The sequence below is a fragment of the Saimiri boliviensis genome, chromosome 3 (assembly GCF_048565385.1).
Source record: "Saimiri boliviensis isolate mSaiBol1 chromosome 3, mSaiBol1.pri, whole genome shotgun sequence".
NCBI lineage: Eukaryota > Metazoa > Chordata > Mammalia > Primates > Cebidae > Saimiri > Saimiri boliviensis.
In genome coordinates, this window is record NC_133451.1 from 73,150,477 (window position 1) to 73,175,011 (window position 24,535).

A 24,535-nucleotide genomic window follows, 5' to 3' on the forward strand; every position below is an offset into this window, starting at 1 on the left:
ACCTTTTTTAACCTCCAATGTACATAATGGAAAGCCTACTTCATATTAAGATTAAATAAGAAAAGGAATGTAAAATAGCTGCATATAGAAGATATGGAATAAATTTTAGTTTTCTCCTAAGCCAAGTTCTGCCCTGAACAAGTTGATCAAATTTAGACTAAAATTATTTCTGTTAGTAAATTCATTTCATTCTTGCAAACGTTTGCTGCAAATACATCTGCTTACAAAGACTATCATTTATTAATTATCATCCAATATTTTAAAAATAAAGTATATAACTGATGATTAAATTTGAAATTTTATGATTAAGAAGGGACAAGAACAGCTATCATATCAGTGTTGTCTTTGGATAATAAAGTCTATAAAACTAATAGACGACTTCCATTTCTAAAAGATTTTGACTCAATATTTATTATTTTGTTCAATATCTGTTCACTTCTTTTAAACTAAATAGTCATCCTAAAACCACTGAATCATCAATCCTGAAAACGTTGAATACAGCTCAAAACTCCTTTATCATCTCTACTCATACTCTTCCTGCAGTCTACTTAAGAATTTAAGTTACTATTTGTGCTATTCTTGACAAATGTCATTATTTAACACCCATTTTTTCAGATACAATGGCCCTTAAGACCCTGTAGATTTTCATCTCTTAGTTATTACCCTTGTCGATTTACAAAACCCTCCAACATTTTAGGAAGAAAAAAGGCCACATCTCCAGTGGCTACAAAAGTACATCTCTTGGAAGAAGGAAGCTATGAAAATAGCTGTTGCAAGTTAACAGCTTCAAAATATTCCAAACCAAAGCTACTATTTCTTCTTTCCCCTCTCCACTCCCATTGTGGATTATTCCAATACTTCAATTCTTACACATTCCATGCTATCAAAATGGCAAAGAATTGGAAAATAACGACATTATGCCAAGAAAAGGTCAAGATGCTATTTCAAAGTTTAAACAAAATTAAAGTAGATCCATAAGAGAGAAAATATCCACTATTAAAGTAGACAAGACTGATCCCCAGTTTCTTAAACACTACAGTTCCAATGATCAAAAGAGCCTCTTCAGTCTGCATGTCCAAGCCTGACTTTCTTGCCAAATTCAGTATTTCTAAATTTCTACTGAGTATTTCTAACATTTTCTTTCAAGCTCAATTCCATGGCACCAGCTTCAGGTTCTCTCTCCTTTCCCTCTATTCTGTCACACACCTAGCTCCACATAGTAATCAAGTCCTGTTAGCAGCCTCCTTTCAACTCAGATTGTCCCATTCTTTTGGAGTCCTCTGTCTCATGGGGGCCCTAACAGGGTGGTTCCTGCATTAGCCCAGTAGCCTTCTGCTCTTACCTTCAATCCTTTCAAGAGTACACTGCCTGTCACCAAGATAATACTTAAAGGAAAACAAAATAAACAAAAAACGCAACCTGTTTTCATGAAGTCTTAATACAAAATTAGAAAACAAAATTCAATAAAATATTTTTGCCTGATGGGACACAGGTTTTTAATTTTAAAGGTGAGAATCAGTGCAAACAGTATTTGTTGGACATAAATTGCTAAGTGCTAGTCTAATATACTAGATTCTCCAGAACTGAACAGGACTTTGCTGGGCCTGGTTGGCTCATGCCCATAATCTCAGCACTTTGGGAGGCCGAGGGAGGCAGATTACTTGCAGTCAGGAATTTGAGACCAGCCTGACTAACATGGTGAAACCTTGTCTCTACTAAAAATACAAAAATTATCCAAGTGTGGTGGCAGGTGCCTGTAATTCCAGCTACTCAGGAGGCTGAAGCAGGAGAATCACTTGAATCTGGGAGGCAGAGGTTGCAGTGAGCTGAGATAGCACCACTGCATTCCAGCCTGGGCGACATAGAGAGACTCCACCTCAAAAAACAACAAAAACTGAACAGGACTTAGATTTATTCCCTATTATTTCGCCACATATAGCTCAAAAGTTGCTAAAGAAAATAATTGAATCACTCTCCCAGAACCAATTAAAATGTTCCTACTTTCTGTACCTCTACAAACCTTCAGGATTAACTCAAGTCCTTCTTCTATAAGCCATCACCTTACCTCTGAATAATTCTTCCTTAATAATTCAAATAGCAATTGATATCTAGATAATTTATTTAGAAATTAATTAGGCAATACTTTTGTGTAATCTCTTCTGTTACTGCCTTGAATTGATGTTTAAATATTTCATATATTGTATATGTGAATTCTTACCCTTTTGGGTAGATTACAAACTTTTTGGTAACTATGTATTAAATATTTTGGGGTTTCAAAGACTGCCTGAAAATAATGAGTGCTAAAGAAGAAATGGCTAATTTTATTTTATTTTATGCCTCTCATGCCCTAATTCCAGCAAATTTTTTTAAACCACCAAAATTATTTGATGTGGAATTATAATTGTGGAGTTTTCAAACAGATATATATATATATATATTAGGTATTTTACATATAAACCATTAGCTGTATAATACATATCATAAATTATCTGTAATACATTAATATATGTATTACTAAGAATGTAAAGAAAAATTATTATTTTATTTCTTCTAAACACAGCACTTGTCACTAGTGGTACTATCATAGATCTCATAGAGTGGTAGCGAATTGAATTAGAAATTAGAATCCATCTTAACTATACAACTGGCTTCATCTTCTGTTTTTATTTGTTAATTCCATTTTGCTTGTTCTGCTTTGGATTATAATTTTTGATGTTTTACTTTATCCCCTGCTCCATCTAGACCACAATAAATTCCTAGCAGGTAGAGATTATCTAGTACTCACTAGACGTTTTAAAGAAAAATTATTTCTCTTAAGAGTCTGTTGATAACTTGTAGCAATTTTCCTTTGTCTAATCTTACCAGAAAATACTTTCACCAAAAATTTAGAAAAGTCAGAAATGTGTTTAAATGCTCATGTTTTCCAATATTCCAACATACTATTAATTAATCCAAATTTTTACTTATTTCTAAAATTTCAGAAACAAACCATGTTTATAAACTATTAGAAAACTGCTATAAACAGCATAAAAAGCCTTAAAAAATGTAGTTTATGTGGATATTTTACTTATGCCTTCAGTTATAAAAACTGTCTTATCATGACTCTTAATAATAGTTATATTACTATTTTATACAACAGGGAGTGCAAAGAATGATGGCCTGAAAATAAAGGAGACCTACTATTTCTTATAATATGATAAAACATTTTTTTTCTCAGCAAAGTATCATATAATATGATGATGCCACAACATGAAAGTCTTTCAAGATGCCTCATTAAAATAACAAGTTCTATGATAGCTGTATCATGGGGAACCGTTGTCCTCTCCATGTGAAACAAGGAACATTAAGGACTGAGGTGTCTACCACAAGACCTAATGTTAAAGGTAGGCAGACTGAAGAGGAGGCCAACCTTCAGGTGCTCAACTCTCAGTTCCCAGAACTCACACACTAAGGATTTCTCTTAAAAATAAAAAATGGCTGAGCCCATCTGCCTCAATGTTCACTAATGTACCTGAGGAGATATTAATACTTTAGAAACGATTTCAGGGTTGAAGTTTTGTAAGATGACTTTGGGCACACTATTTTCAAATAGATCAAAGGATAAATTTGAAAAGTGAAATCAGTTGCTCCATAGATCAAAATAAGAGCTCAAACTCTCAGAGAGAATGATCTGAGAAATAAACAGTAAATTCAAAATAAATTTAAGAGAAGTCTAAAATGATGAAATATTTTGAAAAGTAGATTTTAAGAGGGAATTATAAACAATAAATTATGACTGCTCCAACAGTATCCTAAACCAAAAATGATGGCTTTTCCATAGTAAATCTGAGAGCTTTGATATTTGAAAAATGTAATTTGGGATTCTGTCATAATCTTAGCCTCCAGATAGAACTTCTTTTGCTTTGGTTTTACAGGTTAGGAACAACAGTCTATTTTAATATTTTAATATTAAGACTAACATATTGATTTATTTTCTACCACTAATTATATTTTCATTTTTGTAAGTATATAACCTTATAATTATTCTTAAGTATTGGCCTCTGCATAGTATCTGTAGGTGCTTAAAAATCAATCCACAAATAATTTTCTGACTCCACTATTTACAACAATATGACTGATTGAAATACTTATATTTATCTTTTGTATATTTTATATTTAAATATTCACTAGTTATTCCTATGTTATATAAATAGTCCGCTAGTACTTCCCATTTATATGTTGGCCTTTTCAATTTAATTTTATTGTTAAATTTTTCTTAATTCAACATCTGGGCCTATAATTTATTAACATAACTAAAACACTAAATTCTAAACTGCTCTGCATTTTCTGTAAAACTGATCGATAAACTTTGAAACTTAAGGCAGAATTTACATAAGCTAAATTTTTCAATAATCTATTTAAAGTCAGAGTTAATATCACTTATTACCTATCTACCTGCATGAATCTAGCAACTTGATATCTCTCTATACATATACATATAGTTGTTGTTGTTGTTGTTGTTTGTTTTTGAGACAAGGTCTTGCTCTGTTGCCCAAGCTGAAGTGCAGGGTCACTGCAACCTCAATCTCTTGGTCTCAAGTGGTCCTCCCACCTTGGCCTCCTAAAGTGCTGGGATTACAGGTGTGAGCCACCATGATTTACTTGACATTTTAAAGCTTCAGTTTCATTATATTTAAAATGGCAATAAAAATTATTTTGCTGTGAGTTATTTTGAGAATTAGAGTGACATGATAGATGTTTGCAATATTTGAAATACTAAGGGCCTAAAAATGTGTAATTAAAAACTGGGCCAAGTGACAGGCATCTGTAGTGTAGCTACTCAGGAGTCTAAGGTGGGAGAGTCACTTGAGCCCAGGAATTCAAGGCTGCACTGAGCCAAGATTGTGCCACTGGACTCCAGCCTGGACTAGAGCAAGACCCTAGTTTAAAAAAAAAAAAGAAAAGAAAAGAAAAAAGAAATTTGGGATTGAAACAACATTAATTCAGGACTTTGTTCTATTTATTTAAAAATATCAGAAATATACTTTCATCTAATTAATAAAGAATATGTCATATAAAATAAAATCATGATCCATACTGAGAGGTTTTTAAATGCATTCAGAGGCCAGAGGCTGGAGGTCAGAGGCTAGACAAGTATTATTTGTCACCTGGTTAGCTATAGGTAAAAAGGCCACTTAATAAAATGAGTGTATTTAGTTGATTTAAGTAAAAGTGATTGATTTTCATTTAACATTTGTCTATAATTGTTAGGTCAACTTGGAAAATCAATTTCAATGTGACCCAATGGGAGAACAGTTCCATGTGTCCATATATATTTAATGACAGGAACACATTAGTACTCCTTTGCTTATAACAATATTAAATAAAATGATAGCTTGTATTTAAATTATTTGAGTCGTGACACAAGCCAGCAAAATGCAGCATATCAAAATGACAATGGAGATAATCTAATATCACACATTGATCTCTTTTTATTTTGGAAGAGGAAAATCAGTGAGAAATAGAGAAATTTTATAAAGACAAGAAACTGACATGAAATTCAAATACATATCCAGATTTCTTAAGATCTGTATTCCCCTTACTCTGTTTCACAAGCAGTTATTTTCAAATTATTTTAAAGTGTAACAGTAGCAAGATATCCATTATGGATCTAGAATCATAGTATTTTTATATTCACTTGAACATATTTTTGAGTACTGTGCAGAATATATGCCATTTTTTAGTCTCACAGTAACTTTTAAAATGTTTATATATTTATTTATTATTGCTGGTCTCATGAAATGCCTATTTATTTAAAAAGTATGAATTAATTTAAACATATTTGAAATAATAAGCTAGAATTTCCACCCATATGAATTATTCTGTTCAAATATTGTTAAGGCCTACTCTCTGAGGGGAATGTACAGGGTTTTGGGGATACCTTTATGAGCACAGAAAACATCCCATATTCATAGAGCTGTGTTGGTTGAAATCAGAATTTAAAAAAAAAAAACCTGCTAGAACTCAATGGTATCTTTGTGACCATTTATTTCTCTATGACCAAAAGAGAAAACTGAACACCAGAGAAATTAGAAAATTTGCACCAGGTTGAAACTGATAAATGACAGTATCAAGATCACAAGTCTCCTGACTCCCAATGCAGTGTTTCTTCCAATATGCCACCAAAGGCTATAGGAATGGTTCTAATTTTTCCTCCCTCCTACAACTCATTTTCCCAAACCCTAGTCTCTTGCATAATTCACTTTCTCAGCTCCCAATCTCTTGCTACAGCCCAAAAAGCAACTTGCAATTCCTGCAATATATAAGCTAGTTCATCCCTCTTGTGCTTGTGAACATGCTTGTTCCTCCTGGGGAGAACTGAAGTAGAAATGGCATTTGCAGTATAGGAAGGGACTGAATTATACAACTTCTAAGGTCCCTTGTGATGCAAAAATTCCTTATTCTGTATAAACTTGCTGTGGAATTTATTGCCACTTCTAAATATTAAATATTAAATATTAAATATTCATAGATGTACACTCTATATATGTGTATTATAGAGTAATGTGTATGCATTCTGAATCCATGCCAAATTGCTTATCAGTAAAAACACAGATACAAAGTTGATAACCCAGGCACCAGAAGAATCAGGTTCCAAACTGAAATTTTAACAGTGCTTCCCTATCTGTGTAATGGCCCTAAGTCAGTCAGTTACTGCCTGAATAGGTAGAAGAACAAAGTGTTGCACTGTAAAATGACAGCACGGAATAATGAGCACTCACTGGATTTTAAAACCTCACTCTGAATCTAGATTCTGTTACTTTCAGCAATGTACCCTGGGAAATTCACCAAACATCTCAAGATCTCATATTCTTCATCTGTAAAATGAGAATAATATGACACTGAACTCAGCATTGATAGGACAAAGATGTAATAACAGAATTCAACATACATAAGACATAGTGTGTGCTCAGTGACTGTTAGCTGAATTGGAGTTCTGACTCTTCCCCATAAAGTGTACTCCACTTTCCTGAAATTATGAGTTCCCTCAACAACTACAGTACCTTCCCACCTCCCACTAGACACATAAACATCTTCACACACACACATTCTCTCTCATACAAGCATTGGAAGTATTGGAAACCCAAGCTTCTATTCCCAAGAAGCAAGGAAAAAGACCCCTGGCAAATCAAGAAAAATAGCTGAAGCCATGAATCCCTGTTTTTAGCTAATGAACCTAAATTGTTGTTCTAAAAAATAGAGTGGATTTATATTAGGAAAAAAGTGTTCTTTCACCAAAGAATTCACTTGACCACTTAGCAATCCACCAAATCCACCAATTTGACCTGTTATACCACATATAATATGAGCTGTTGTGTCATAATTTTTATGTGATTCCTTTTGTAGCCCATAATGAAAGGTTATCTACAAAGGCAGAGCTAAGCTAATATAGGGCTAAGCTACTCAGAAAAAAATACATATTATTTCCATTCCTTTTACAAATTTGAGAACTCTCCAAGACTCTAAATCTAACTTCCTTTGGATCTTATTACCCAATTCAAAGTTGTTATTATCCACAGCCTATAAATTAAAATCTAAATCCTTAACAGCTGCAGATTTTTGCATCTCCAATAATTAATTAATAGGTGCAAAAACAAATGGGTTGATAAATGAAACAAATGAACTTTATTTCATTTTTATGTTTTCCTGCTTACACTTAAAGATAATCATTAAAAGAAGAAAACACTATTGCAAAAGGTAAAGTATAATATGTCTTAAAGCCAAATTTGTGATTTTAAATTTGTAAAAAACTTACTAATATCCAAGCCACTGATTATAATTTACTACTGAAATTTATGTCACTGTCATTCAGAAGTAAGATATATGTGTAAAAACTAAAAAATTCAGTGTGCTGTATATTTTCATTACAGAGCTTTTCTTTTTATTTTGTCCAAATAAATGGAGAACATGAGATATAATCCGGAAATCATATTTTTGAAGTACTGAGCCTCATCTGTTTTTTAAAGATTTCCTCTTGAGTGATTACAAGCCATTTTTTATAGCCACAATTCTCATAAACAATATGGTTAGTTGCAATTTCACATTAAAAAATATCACAGAATAATTATATACACTTAATGGTAAAAAGGTATCAAGTAGACAAACATTAGTGGAACAGCAACAGGGGAGGAAGGGGAAGAAAAAAAAATTTAAGAAAAGACTTCTTAGTCATTTCAAGTTTCAATCTGTTTACTTCCAAGTGATTAGGGCTGCAATAGTGAAATATGTAACTTTAAAAACATAATTTATAGTTTTTTTTTAAATAACACTTCATTTTCCTATTGCCTGCAAATTACTCACTGAAATACTGTCTCTTCCCTATTCTTTATCTTTTTTCTTTTTCTTCTCTTTCTCCTTTTCTAGCTCTTGATTCTCTCTCCTTCTATATCACCTCATAATCTGATGTTTCCTCTTCAGTGAAGTATTTTGTATGCTGGTAAACATAAAAGTAATATTATTCAGATTTACTGCTGTTGCTATACCTAGGGATTTTATTTGAATTTATTGATACTTGTCTATCATTCCTAACTGCCCTACAGTAACTGTCAAATGGTGAAGTTCTGAATATCAACCCAAGGAAATATTTGAAATATGTAAATGAAAATATTTTATAACACACACACATCCCCCTCCTTCCTAAACTTCTTATTTCATAAAAGAGTATCTGATGCCAGAGCATGAAAAGTGTATTAAGGGCTTAACAACAGTATTAATAACTCAGATTTAAAACTCTTGGCAATTAATTAAGATTAATGACAGAAATCATCCCCTTTTCTCCAGTGTAACACTTCCTCACAAATTTTCAATCTGCTGTTCATTGGCCCCTCCATGCTCATTTCAGGCTGTGAAAAAGGAAGGTCCTGAAACTTTGATCCTGTTATTTGCTGCTTTTTGTATCTGAGATTAAGGATGTAGACATTGGCAAATTTACAACCAACAGCTCAGACAGCTGTCTTACTTTAAGCGGTTAATGGAAAAGGAACTAATCTAGTTAAGAGCATAAGACTAGTTCATAAATCTGGATTCAGAGGACAGTTAAAACCATCCCACCTCTTCTGGAGAGTAGTAACTGAATTAAATTCTCTTCTCACTGTTGAGAAGAGCCAGCATTCCTGTAAACTTAACTAATGAGGCACCCAGAGCTAACATAAGCCACCTATAGGCCAGTACCATAGATGATTAGGCAAGAGATTAATTAACATTAAATATATATGATTTGGCTAGGACAAATACAGCTCTCACAAGAATTCCAACCACTAAAAACTTTTCTTGAATGGAATATGAAATAAAGATCAAATCTGTTTTTAAAATATGACAACAACGCTACTGAAAGCAAAAAAAAAAATCTGAAAAAGACAATAAAAATTACAAGCCTTCATTTGTTCAAAATTTAAAGGAAAATGATTGTGTTATGTTTTTATAATACAGAAAATGCTCAATAGATTTAATTATAATTTAAAAATTAATCATCCAAAATGATGAATTTTAGCTCCATATAAATAATATTTTTTATGTATCAGCATCCTCAGCTGTATCTTTGTAGAAAATAATTCAAACTTGTAAAATTTCAGAATTGTTCTGTCTTAATTTTCTCAGTAGCTTAATTTATAAGTAGTCTTGTGAATCACTAGGGTCTAATGCATATATTCATTAACTTTTAATTATAATAAAACTAAGAGAAACAATAATATACAAAATTCTACTCCTCGAATCAATATCTCATGCATGTTACAGGGTAATTATGTTATCTGATGGCATAGGACACTGTACCCAGAATTAGAAAATTAAAATCTTGACCCTGCTCACTGAGCTGTGGGAACCACAGTGGTGTGTTCTTGTCTAGTGGACCTCAGTTTAGACACTTCTGGTGAGGAATAGAGCAAATGACCGAAAGAAAAATTACATAACTAAAATTTGAAAGATATACATGAGGAAAATGGTTGTCGCGTTAAACACAGATAATGTAGTGACAATAGGGCATCCAAGCAGAAAATTCATATAAGCTCTCAGAGACATGCAGGCAGAATTCAAGAGGGAAGGTAGAATTGTCTAAGAATGATGTCTAATGATCTAATGATGAGGACAAAGCAGTGGAAGTGTCAATCAATGTTAGGAAGTCAGACAAGGGAAAGAAATGAAAGAATTAGAGAAAGATAATGGGAGAGTAATCCCACTTTACTCTAGAACTTTTATCTGTATGCTATATATGTAAACATGCTATTTGAATGTTTCATGAAATGTTTTATAGACTTAATCTTTTAGGAAACTAAGATTTGAGACGTGCAAATGCACGTGCGTGTGTGTGTGTGTATGTCTCACCAATCTGCACTAGGTTCAGCCTTAAAGCTATTTAAATAAAATACATTGAATTCATAAGTAACTATTAAGAAATAATTCCTGTTGGGAAATGACTCTAGAAAAAAAAAACAGAGCTTGATTTAAAAAAAAAAAACTATTAGAAACCTCTAATATGATTCAAAACAAAAGTAGGCTTAGTACTGGATATGATTATGAAAGTTTATATATGCATTATTTTCAGTACACTAACCTGCTTACTAAGAAGCATTATGGGAACCTAAAGTATCTTTCTGCTACATTTTCCAAGTAAAAAGAGCTCTTTAAGGAGAAAGAGATGATGTATATCAGAGAATAAAATTGTTGTGGAATGGCAATGAGTCTGCAGAAACTATCCCAACTTTATAAATTGTTTAAAAGCATAAGGAAAAAACATTCTTGTAATTACTTGAAATTAAGAGAGAGTTAATTTTAAACCCTAAATCAGAAAAAATAAAATGGTAAACAAATGTCCACTGGTATTCTTTCATTTTTTTCTCATTTTCTGTTTATTTTTATCTTCTTTTTTTTTATTTGCAAAGTTTGAAAAATAAATTATTTCTATTTTATACTTCAAAATTTTATCAGTTTCAAAATCCTCAAATGTTAGAGGTTGGAATTTGATTCTGAGTACAATTAGTGGAAAATATAAATAAAGATGATATGGAAAATTTTTAAAGAAATTACTTAGAGATTATAAATAATTATTACTACTGCATACTACTATATATTAGTTACTATGTTATACAAATCCTAGTGTTTTATTTATAAATAAAAATAAAATGAAAGATATTTAGCAAAGTTAAAAAGGTACTTATAAGTACATTTTTAGGAAAAAAGGGGCAATAAAAGCTTCCTACTCAAGTCAATTTTCTTAACTGAGTTATGAAGCTGTCCTTAAACTAAACTTATAAATGGGGGTCTGGTAGACATAAAGGCACCATTATACTGCATTCTATTTAAGTAATACACTGTCTACAAACAAAATGCCTTTTATCTTCCGTTGGACTGGGTCTTCTGGCTCTAAATTTAAAAATAACATATGCAGAATAATGTAGATTTTTGTAATTTATTAGAAATTATAGTAATTTATTTAAATATGTATAAGGCTCTGTAATAAAAAGTATGTAAAAGCTATATATAAAGTAATCAAAAAACAGGAAAAAAAGGTTATAATTGTTTGTGTTGACATTTCTGCTCCCCACTGGATGATTTAATTGACATCAATTAAATCACATCACAACCATATGTTGAGCCTAAAAAATAATGCGTTTAGTCCTGGACCACTAAGACATTTCAAAAGTATTATTATTATTACCATTTTTCAAGATAGGATCTTGTTCTGTCACTCAGGCTGGAGTGCAAAGGTGTAATCATGGCTGACTGCAGGCTTGACATCCCTGGCTCAAGCAATCCTCCCACCTCAGCCTTCCAAGTAGCTGGCACTACAGGCATGTGCCACCACACCAGGCTAACATTTCGTCTGAATTTTTTGTAGAAACAAGGTCTCCCTATGTTTCCCAGGATGATCTCAAACTCCTGGACTCAAGGGATTCTCTAATCACTGCCTCCCAAAGTGTTGGGATTGGAGGTGTGAGCCCCACACTCAGTCAAAAGTATTCTTTCAGGATGCCAAAGCTCACTGACAATGATGAAAAGAAGTTTTATTTCTAAAATCGATGTATTGAGAAGAGGTATTTACACTAATCATTTTTTGTTTTTTATCATAAGGTTGCTGATCATTTTAATCAAGATGAATATCTACATAAACTTATATATTAATACATAAAATGTATATGATTCTGCTAAATAGCAAATAATGCCCATATGGGGAGGGGAGACAACTAAGTACCCAAGTTCTATTTATAAGTTCCTTGAAAAAAAAATAAACTTTTTGGTAATTTAAATGATTACACTTTGCAAATTCTGCATTTTGATTCAGGCAACCAGACTGAGTCAACACCTTTGCCAATTTATATAACTAAGAGATTATTTTATTTAAACTAAGAAAGGTTATCAAAAAGCATTCTATTTTATGAATTTGTTATTTTCCACTGAAACAGTTTATGATATACACAGTGAGCAAATATGTTTCATAAGAATATATACATATATACATAGTATATAAACATGCTATGTGCACATTCATATATAAAATGTTTCATAAGAATATATACATATATACATAGTATATAAACATGCTATGTGCACATTCATATATATGTGCACGTAGTACATATATATTCATATATATATGAATGTGCACATAGTATGTTTATATATATATATATATATATATATATATATATACACACACACACATACACACACACTCCTAAATCAGTCAGTGGGATAATAGGAATAATGGCACGTTCATGTGATGGATTATTCTAACAAAAATTTATCTTTCAAATATGTATAAACTGAAGATAATTACTTACATTAATTTAAGTGGAATATGATGTTATTTTAAAGATGCCCTGAAAGGTAAAGGTCAAAGATAATAAAAATGAAAGATACTAGTGATAATACAAAGAATGGAAAAGTCTAATGGTACTATTTTCCAGCTTTGCTGCATTGGAATTGCCCTAAAAGAAAAAAAAAAAAAAAAAAAAAAAACTATAACAGATTTTACAGAAATAAAAGGTAAACAATTGGTTTACAGTTTTAAAACATTTTTATGTTTCATACTCTTTCACCTTAATATATAAAAGGAAATGTCTGAAAATACATGGGCATTTTATGTATAATAGGACTGACTCGATTAGACTACAACAGAGGGGGTTTTTTTCTTTAACAGACCCTAAAATTCGTGACAAAGTTCAGCTATATGGAACAAAATATTTTGATGGAAACTAAAAACTAAATTTCAGAATGTAGTCCCTTTTAAAAATAATGATTTTTTGGAGTAATAATATTGAGTAGCCAGGCTATCAATATAAATACGTGTTAATAATTTTTTAAAAGAATGCAGTCATTAGCAGCATAATTCTAGGCACTGAAGACATTTGAAGCATCAGATCAACTGGGCGAAGGTTTCAATCTGCTCTTAAAGACCCACTGACGGTTATACTTCACAAATGTGATGCGAACACAATGGAGTGTGATGCAGAATCTCTACTATACAGATGTTTATTCTATTTGAAGATGACATCATTTAAGAGTGCTGAGCACTGGGTGATTTATAAACATAATGGAATACAGAGCCATCTTGAGAAGGTCGGAATCACTTAAGAAGCCACCACTAAAAAAGGCAAGGCCAGTCTGAGCCTGAAAGTTCAGAAGCGGGACTGAAAGGCACGAACATAAATCTAAAACTAGAGATGTAAACAAGAGGTAGAGCCCAAAGCCTTTGCCTTTGAGGTTTATCAGTCTTCGCTGCTCCCTTTTAAATGAACTTGTGCAACCTATCTTCTCTGATATTTTTGTGGGTTTTGCTGTAGCCTTAAAAAATTGGAGGATTGAATTAGTGTTCTGTCAGAATGAACATTCTTGAAAAAGCAGCCGCTGTCAATCATTTCAAAAAATGAAATTACATCTCATCTGCACAACTGACAAAAGTCCCCTCAATATACTGAAAAATATTTATGTTGCTTATTTCACCAAGGACACAAAAACTTTGCCACATACTCTATCTGTGCTTAGGCCATTGCTCCCTGGCTACTTCCCCCTCCAAAGGATACTTCTGGGTCTGCAGCTCTCCTTTTTCTCAAGAAAGGGAGCCTGAATTTTATCAATGATAATATTTTACGTTATTACAGAATCTTTACTATCTTACCATTCCCAGGATTTCTTTCTTATCAGGGTAATATTTTAACCAATTCTATTATGTCACATTTACATGTGCACAATTAGGACTTCTTGCAGTATTTCCACTGAAAAGTCAACAAATTCTTGATTTTTTTGTTTCTGGATGAATGTAGGTAATAGATAAGGAGAACTGCCCCCCCAAAAATGTTTGCTTACTTCTGACTTAAAACATTTTATTTTTTATATGCAACTATAGGAATGAAGTGTTTATGAATACGAATCAATTCAAGTCAATATAATTGGGTTCAAATTCAAATATAATTGGGTTCAAATTCAAATATAATTCAAATTCACCTCGGTGTTATAAAAAACCTTACAAGTTTAAAAACAAATGGTGGATGTACTTGAGTGTTACTAGCATTCTTCAACTGCTGTGTATACACTTTTATGTCTGCTTACTGGTGAAGAAGGGACTGCCGTCTGAAGGTTAACATAACCTCGATTACAGCCAAGATGCTCCTTGGAGATTTAATTGGTTTGTGGAACTACTCCAAAACTAGTGCTGCGCTTTCTTCTTTCTTTGCCTTTCTGCTCCTCTAACTCTCTCTTTTCAAATCAAAAAGGAGAACGCATGGTAATGCATCATTTATAAATTACCTTGTTACTGCGAAAAACAAAACACTGCTTTGAAAGCCAAACAAAGTCCTGCTGCGGACTCCGGCATGTTTGATGGAGGCCCTTCAAAAGAGTCCACGGCTTAATGGAGGTTGTTTACGTGGAGACTTCGATCTGTACCTGCTGTCCCCTGTCACTCCCTGGAAACTTGGCGGCAGATGTTGCAGCGTTAAGTTGTCTCTGAAGTGGCTTTCTGTCCTCGTCTCCCCACCGCAACGGAGTCAAACTACATTAGATCTCTTATTTGTGCCTAAGGCAACTTTGGGAGCGCAGCTGTGTCCACCCCCACTCCTACCTTTGGTGTTTCAGGCCTCCAGGCAGAGAGCGCGAGACCAAAACGGTTCTGCTGCTCTCAACTACCTCCGCTGACAATCCGGCGGCTCGCTGCGGGCTGGGGAAGCCGCCGCCGCCGCCGCAAACAGATGTCGGCGACAACCTGCTAGCTCACACCTGGACGCGCGGCCCTCACCTCCCGCGCCGCGCTGAAACATTCATGACCCGGAGGACTTCCCGCCGCAATCACAGCCCGGGCCCGGCGTGCGGCCCGCGGACCCCGCCACCTCGGCGGGAGCCGGCGCGCGGAAGGGAGGGCGGGAGAGGGCCCGAGCGGGGGACTGCTCGCCGGCTTTGATACTTTATGCCTGAACTTCAATTCCTTGATCAAGGACTTCAATTCAGCAGTGTATTCTTCCGCAAACGAGCCCGCTGCGGCCTCGGAGCCATTAAAGGGGCGCATTTGGCTTGAAATTCACCGTGACCGGACTTAGAGAGAAAATGTGTGTGGCTCTGGGTTGAGTTCTAGGAACGCTGATTTGTTTATACAACTGAACTTGAGTCTCAAGAGGCAGAATCTGCAGTAAACAATTATAAATAAATGACAAGATTGTTTTCCTAGGTAGAAAATATGCTGTTGACTAGGCAGAGGTTGCATTATTTAGAACCATTAGGCACCACCTGAAAACAACTGTGTTTTATCGTCTCACAGGTGGCATAAAGTTTGTTTTGCCTTTTTCTTAGTCACTATTACTTCCTTTAAAAATCTGGTATGAGAAAGCATTCTCATTTACTTCTTGACAATACACATAGAACTCCATCCACCTATAACTAAAACAATCGTTTAAACTCTTCCTGATTTCTACAGTGTACAAATTGCTTTATAATCACACACATGCAACTTGTATACCTGTACAAATACTTCATAAGAAACATAATCAAAAGTAAATACGCATATATACACACACAAACCATTATGAGTACAGAAAACACAGGAAAATAAAATTATTTGCTCAGAAGGCTGAGGCAGGAGAATTCCCTGAACCCAGGAGGCGGAGGTTGCGCCATTGCACTCCAGCCTGGGTAACAAGAACGAATCTCCGTCTCAAAAAAAAAAAAAAAAAAAAAATTAAAAAAAATTATTTGCAAAATATGTTCACCAATTTATATATTGATAAACTTTCTTTTAAAAAGAATTGACCTTATCGCACCATTGCACTCCAGCCTGGGTAACAAGAGCGAAACTTCGTCTCAAAAAAAAAAAAAATTGACCTTAACAGACAATAACATTTGTTCCAGTGAACTTTTTGCTATATATAGACAATTCTTTTAGAGGGAATCGATGTATCTAATCTAAGCTGATACAATGCTATTTACAAATTTCCTAATATTCCTAATATCAGATAATTTGTTGAGAAGATAGATTTGTTGATATAAAAGTGATACACATTTTCAAAGGGCAATGGACATCTCTTAAAGATATAAAATCTTTCATAAATTAGTCTAAGTTCAATGTTTTTCATTTAATCAGATTTTGATTATTAGGGGTGTAAGTTTGCAAATAATAGGATTTCACCCTTGCTTAGAGCCCAATTGTAGGTGTGACTATTTAAAGCTAACAAAATAACTCCAGGACTAATTTTTCTCATTCAATAAATGATTATGCCAGGACTTAAAAACACAAACACACACACACACTACTCTGAGGTCAATTAATTTTCTCCTTTCTTCAAGCAAATATAAATATAGATAGATAGACAGTTATTTAAAAAACAGCCAGAGAAGTAAGGGATACTACCACTTGGGACTCTTAGTTCCCTAAATTTTAATTGTTTTTATTCCATGTAATTCCATGAGATAAACCATGTCTATATAAACTAAATTGTTAAAAACCATAAGGTTCAGTGACTTTAATTTTTTTACCAAATAACCACAGTAAGTAGAAGGTAACAGTGAGCTGCGAATGTCTTCTCATGCATAAATAAAGCATTACCAAAGCAGATCATCCTATTTTAATATCATGCATCAAAATTATCTGTGCCAAATATACTCTAAATTCCTGATACTTCCTGCCTCTGGGTCATTATTTTCTGAATAGGTAAATTACTGTAAGTTCCCCAAATTAAAGATACTCTAAAGCCAAAAAGAACTGCAATTTAAGAAATATTATGTGCTCTTTCTATAAAATGGAAATAAAATTTGTATATTAGAGTCTCGATACAGTTTACGTCACTGCCCCATGCAAATATGATTTTATTTAAACAATTATCTTTTGGATAATATTTTCATGTTTACATTATTTTAGAGACTTTTTAAAAATCCACTGAAATATTTACTATAATTAAGTGTCCTCTGATTGCTGCAGATTCTTTTTGGCACAAATATCACAGAGTCACACAGTTGCCTTTGTCAATAAAGGTATATACTGTGCTTGTGAGTATAATAATAGGGCAACTAAAGGCTTCATTTGTTCAAAAGAAACCAACTGAAAATTAGAATATAAAAATGTTATAAAATAGTATAAGAAATTGTCAAAACAGAGTGAAAGCATAGTGGAAATAAATGTATTTAAGAAGAATCAAAGAAAAAAGAAGGAAGAAAGGAAGGAAAAGAGGGAAGGAAAAAGGGAGGTGGGGAGGAAGGGAGGTATGATAGCACTTTAGAGACAGTGAAACCAAAATAGTGTGATTTCCTAAAACATACTGTAAACTTATAAAAAACTAGGGGGACTTTCAATTAGTCTATTAATATACAGAAAGCTATTTCACTAATGTAGTGGAATAATTCTTCCTGTGTATTTTTATGATTTAATCTTTGGAAAAAATGTAGGTTAAGGTTTATATATCTGTGGGACAGGAAATTTATATTGGAATTAATTCTACAAAATAAAGAAGACCTGGTTGATGATGTACAGTTGACATAAATTTGGATTTTTTTTTTTTTTTTTTGAGACAGGGTCTCTATTTGTTGCCCAGGCTGGAATGCAGTGGTGGAATCTCAGCTCACTGCAACCTTCACCTCCCGGGTTCAAGCAATTCTGCCATCTCAGTCTCCTGAGTAGCTGCAACTACAGGTGTGCCCCACCAAGCCTGGCTAATTTTTTGTATTTTTTGATAGAGTCAGGGTTTCACCATGTTGGCCAGTTTGGTCTCCAACTCCTGGCCTCAAGTGAGCCACCACACCCAGCCACATTGAGATATTCTTAATAATCTTTGTGAAACATTGAAAATGAAAAGCTGGGAGAAAAATGTAGGGGGCAAAGATTTCTCATGTTGTCTAAAGGGAAAAGGTCATCTTCTGATAACTATAGACTTGACCTAAAACCTCAGTCTAAAACAAAATAATAAAAATTATTATAAAGAAGCACTAGCAAGAAACATAAAGACAAAACAGCAAATCATGCCAAGCTTACCTGGTTTTCTTGAGCAAAGCATGTGTGGTTGGTTTGGTTGGACAGGTGAATAGATAAATATAGATTATATCTTAAATTCAACAAGGAATTTAACAAAATTTATTAAATATCCTTGGGAATAATGTAGTAAACTTAGTTTGTACTGTTGGATAGGTTCCTAGCTTTTAACACAGTTATGTCACTTAACTGTGAAGTGTCCATCCATGAGGAAATGCTCTCATAGAATGCCACACTGAGGTTTTAACATTGGCTTGAAATAAAAACTTGCAGGTAAGAAAACTTCAGAAGCACTAAAGCAAAAAAGAATAGGTATGCCTATCAAAGATTAACTCAGACTGCATCAGGCACATATAGAATCATAATATGTATCTGATGAAAAAAACAATTAATTGAATCAACAACTGATGTTTACTAATCCTGAAGTCCTGCACTTAAATAAAAACAAATTTTTAAAAAGGCATAAATAGCATAGGTGTAGAGTGGGAAAAGTGGGGTTTTAGTTAACCTCACATAATAAAAGTCAGCTATATTTTATCTATACCTCTCAGGTTCAGGATCTTTCAGAACTGAAAGTTTTATCCTACATTTGTCACCAAAATTCACTTGGAAGCAATAAGTTTTATAAACTAATATACAATAGAAAATATCTAAATAATACTATTAGGAGATGATGCTTTACCTAATATTTGATACACAGACTATATTATATTCCTAAAATCAGAAAAATACTGAATTTTGAAACAATCTGACCTTGAGAGTTAGAATAAAGGCTTTGGACTTATCTTAGACAAAAGTGTGACCAAATCGATTAAAAGAAACAAAAGAAAAAGAAAAAAAAATCTTGGTCAAAATAATGGAAAGGAAAACATTATTTTTCAAACATGGAAAAATAAATACCATTGGGGAAATATTTGAACTATTATAGCATTATAATTTAAGAATGTTAAGTTTATTTGGGATCTAACAGTACCTGATATATGTTAGGCACTAGGTAAATATTTGTTGAATGAATGATTATAATGCATCATTTAAAAAACTAAACATATCTATTTATCTATACTCAAATATTTCTTATTTTCTATTCCCAATGAGTCTTTCTGGTTTTAACTTCCAAAGCCCAGATCATCTGGCAAACCATAAATCACTGCCTACATGGCTTTGCTCATGATGCCACAACTATGGAAATGTTCAATCTACCTATCTCCTACCCATATTCAAAGACCTATATTTTTGTTTTTTATGGTTTTTTTTTGTTTTTTATTTTATTTTATTTTATTTTTATTGCATTTTAGGTTTGGGGGTACATGTGAAGAACATGCAAGATTGTTGCATAGGTACACACATGGCAGTGTGGTTTGCTGCCTTCCGTCCCCTCACCTGTATCTGTCATTTCTCCCCATGCTATCTCTTCCCACCTCCCCACCCCCCCGTGCCTCCCCCATTTCCCCCCAACGGACCCCAGTGTGTAGTGCTCCCCTCCCTGTGTCCATGTGTTCTCATTGTTCAACACCCACCTATGAGTGAGAATATGCGGTGTTTGATTTTCTGCTCTTGTGTCAGTTTGCTGAGAATGATGGTTTCCAGGTTCATTCATGTCCCCACAAAGGACGTGAACTCATCATTTTTGATGGCTGCGTAATATTCCATGGTGTATATGTACCACATTTTCCCTATCCAGTCTATCATCGTTGGGCATTTGGGTTGGTTCCAGGAAAGACCTATATTTTTGAAGACGCTTTCCCTAATTTCTTCTGAGGGAAAGCTAACCTTTATTCCTCTGTGTACTCAAGAGTACCCAGAACACATTCCAGAACATATCTTATTTTTGTACATGTCCCAAACAAAGTTTAGGTTTCTTAAAGGCAGAGGCTACTATTTGTTTCTACCCTTCAATATCACAGGACACCACTGCTTGTACATATTTACAATCCAAAAATCACTGAATTGAACAAAATGAATAGGAATAATGAAAAAAACAAAAACTAAATTGCAATCATGACAGTCAAAAGAAAATACGAAGTATTATCAAGAGAGCTGAGACCACTGTCTGTTTTTGTTGGTTAGTACATATTCAATGTTAGCTCAATACCCAGCACTTAATAAAGTGAAAATTACTGAACGAATAAACTGGTGTCTAACCTGGGGAAGAAAAACTAAGACGATGCATGAAAACAATTTTAAAACACATGAAGTGAAAGTCTAGCATGTAGAAGAGGAAGAAGAGTTATTATATGTTGTTCCAGAACAGAACTCCAGATCACAGATTAATTTTAAAAGATACAAATTTCATTACGTGAAAACTTTTTAGAACTACAGTGATCTGATAATGCAAGAGGCTGCTTTATGAACCAACTAGTTCTCTCTACTTATGGTCCAAGCAAACAGTAAATGATGATCTGTTGGAAAAATTCCAGGAATAAGTTTTCTCAGATTTGGATTTAAAAAAAAATCCTCTGAAGTTGAAGCTTATGAACTTTATTCCCTTGTTAAAACAGAGGAATGATCACATTGACACATAGTGAAACAATTCTATTGAGGTAGGAGCCAGTACTGGATTCTGGAGGCAAGGCTTGGACACCAGACCTAATTAGTGGTTAACTAAAACAGAGAGAGGGCGAAAACACTTTCCCATAAGACACACTGACCAGGGTGCCATGTCAGTTTGCCATTGCCATGGCAATGCCCAACAGTTACCACCACTTTCCACGACAACGGCTCAATGATCTGGAAGCTGTCACACCTTTGCTAGAAATGTCCGCACCATCCACCCCTTAACTTTCATATAATTAAAAGTGGATATCAATATGACTACAAAACTGCCTCTGAGCTGCTCCTCTGGGCACTCTGCCTATAGCGTAGCCCTACTGGGCAAGGAGCAACACCTCTGCTGTTGCTAACCCCTCTGACTCACCGTTGAATTCCTTTCTGGATGAAGCCAGGAACTTTCCCGGGCTAAGCTCCAATTTAGGAGCTCCCCTGCTCTGTGTCAAATTCTTTCCTGGAAGAAGTTAAGAACTCTCCCAGGCTGAGCTTCAGTTTTGGAGCTCACCTGCCCTGCATCACTACTATTATGAACTGTACTGTCTCCGAACCAAACATATCCATTGCTACACATGAAAAAGTTTTAAACAATTTTTCTTACATCAATACCATGGAAAATAGTACTAATATATTACAGAAATTATAAAACTAGAGTAATTGTAGCCAAATTTCCAAAACCAAACTACAGCTTCAGATGGGCCTCCCTGAATGGGAAAAATACATACATATATATATATACTTATCTATGTATGTGTTTATCACTATCACAGATTTTTATAACTTTAAAGACACTTTTACATATAGTCAAGAAATACAAATACATCAAATGTTGAACGCAGAGAACATATTTATACCTATAAAACAGATTCCGGGGCCTTTTCCCTAGGCCTCCTTGCTACTAAATGGTAGAGAAAGACTTCAGCTACTAAATCCCAGTCTGTTGGAACATTGTATCTTCAAAGCCAAGGGCTGATGCAATGAGTGTGCTTATTGAAGTATGTGTACAAATTTTAATGAATTTTAATGAATTACTTGAAAAAAGAATGGTGTAAAAATGGGTTTGAATATGCACTCTCACAATAGGTAATTTATAGAAAACTGCATGTAATAGAAATCTACACTTGACAATATTTCCTTCCTCAAGTGCAATAGGGCTTTAAAATCATTTTTTATTACTATTTCCCTGCCTTCATTATACGACCCAAGCAGTTAGCTCTTTCTCATTACATTCCCATATACAAACCTCATCTCCTTCCTGAGGTCGCATCAAAGAAACCCGGTCATACTGCCGCCTCAACAAAGCCCAGAGAGCATCAAGACGACCCTAAGGGAAAACGAGATATGTGAATTCCCAGAGAATGTACTCAATCTCTATTTACTGAATAAATGAACACATAAAATGAAGAAAATAAAATCTTCTCTATCCTCATTTCTTTCATAAAATAAATTAATAAGTAACAGAAACTTGGAGGTTCTCACTGCCAAGAAAGCGTTCAGCTGTTAAGAGTGTACAACAGTTTGCTGCATCCACCATCCCGTCATCTATATTAGGTATTTCTCCTAATGCTATCCCTCCCCTATCCCTCTACCTGCTGCTATCCCTCCCCTACCCACCTATACTCCGACAGGCCCCGGTGTGTGAAATCCCCCTCCCTGTGTCCATGTGTTCTCATTGTTCACACCCAAATACCTATGTAACAAACCTGCATGTTCTGCACATGTACCCCAAAGAAGTATAATAAAAAAAAAATTAAAAAAGAGTTAGATAGTAAATCTTATAGGCTTTGCCAGCCATGTGGTCTTGGCTGCAACTATTCAATTGCTGTGGTTAAAAAAAAAAATTGTACGATGAATACCTGCAATTTGATTTACCTTAGCCCTCTTTCAAGTAGTTGAGGGGACGCAGGACTAAAAAAGATACGTCTCTATAAGATCTGAGTTAAATTACACAAAATTTGGACACTTACCTTGATTGGCGTGTACCATTTTGTCTGAGGAGGCTGGTATGTGGGTTTGGGTCGAGGTGGTCTAGGCCTGATGGGTTCTTCGGTTTCTTCAGGAATCTTCACCACAGCATTTTTGGCTTTCTCTAGCCTTGCACCTTCCTCAGTAGATCCTTTATCACCCCAACGAACCTGTAAAACAAAGGGAAAGTACTGTTACCTGTAAAACAAAGGGAAAATATTGTTATCTGACACAAAGTGCCCTAGAGGAACAGGCTGTTATTGAGCCTTTGATCCTTTGGTTCACATCGCAGAGTGTAAAAGGAAGTAAGCAGGTATCCTAATTCCTAATTTCTCCCCTTCAGAAATAGGTTTTTGAATAGGAGAGGCTGAATAGGTTTCTGACCACTCCTTACTGTATTTAATATTAAGATCCTTAAAAAAAAAATAGACTCTTTGTAAAAATCTGGTGCCAACTAAATTTGAAGCAACCATTTTTCCATAGTTTTAAATAAAGAGTCCATTTGTGGTTTACATATGAAATGCATGGCAGTGTGTAATTCTGTTCTCTAATTTGGTTTGTTCCTCTGCTAGCTAAACACATACCCATATGTAGTGATGACACTGGGAGAAATAGATGAAAATGATGATAGTTAGCATTTACTGAGTGATTACTATGTGTCAGTTCACATTTAATCCATACAAAAATGCAGTGAGATAGAGACTATATTTTCTTCTTTCCAGATGAGGCACAAGGAGGTTAAGTGGTGTGCTCAAAGTCAAACAGCTAGTAAGTGACAGGGCAGGGACCTGAACATGTGTAATCTGAAATGGGTAAATAAGTTCCAAATTGGTTTGAATTTTGCAAATGTATTTTATACAAAAGAGTTTCTTCTTCCAAACTTTTCATCACGTTTGATTAAGGCAAAAAGTATGATTTGAACATTTAGTTTTTAAAAGTAAAATAATTATAATAAGAGTTTTATTTACTTTTATAGTTTTATTATGTAATGTACTGTTCAGCCTTTAGTCCCCAACTCATCTGAGTATGATTGTTCGGCATATGATTTTTTTCATTAAGGAGGTCAAACCTGCAAAGACTGCTTTGAAAAGAATAATTCAGGAACACTAGAGAATTCCACAAATTATAGTAAATTTCCTCCTCTGAAAACTCTTGACATTGAAAAACTGCAAGATCAGGTGACTTTTATTTTTCAATAGATAGAAATTAAGAGCAAAATTTGAATCAAACTGGGCATGTAAATAGGATGCAGCCTCTGGAGAACAGCTTGTCCAAAGAGGAGTAATGGGAAGTCCTACAAAAACCAAGGACATCACCAAAGACGGGCAAGATCAGAGGAGTTAAGCTCTAAAAAGCTATACTAAGACCTACCCAGGGCCCACGATGGCACACCAGAGTTAAGTGATTTCTTAAAAGAAGAAGAAGAACAACAAAAAAACTCTAAGACTTCCTAAAGCATTTTAATGATTATATTAGTGGGTAGGTTTTGAACTAAATGTTCAAATAGGGATAGAGATGATTATTATTCATAGAAAGAACTATTCA

General features: G+C 34.1%; 1 protein-coding gene across 1 annotated transcript in view; it reads right to left on the minus strand.

Annotated features, from left to right (window-relative positions):
• Positions 1-24,535, minus strand: part of ANTXR2 (ANTXR cell adhesion molecule 2) — a 152,776-nt gene that overhangs the window by 38,866 nt on the left and 89,375 nt on the right. The window contains exons 15-16 of the mRNA XM_010334724.2: positions 22,993-23,160; positions 22,269-22,349 (exon numbers count right to left, since the gene is read on the minus strand). Coding sequence (XP_010333026.1) covers positions 22,269-22,349; positions 22,993-23,160 — 249 coding nt within the window. The remainder of the gene's footprint in view (positions 1-22,268; positions 22,350-22,992; positions 23,161-24,535) is intronic.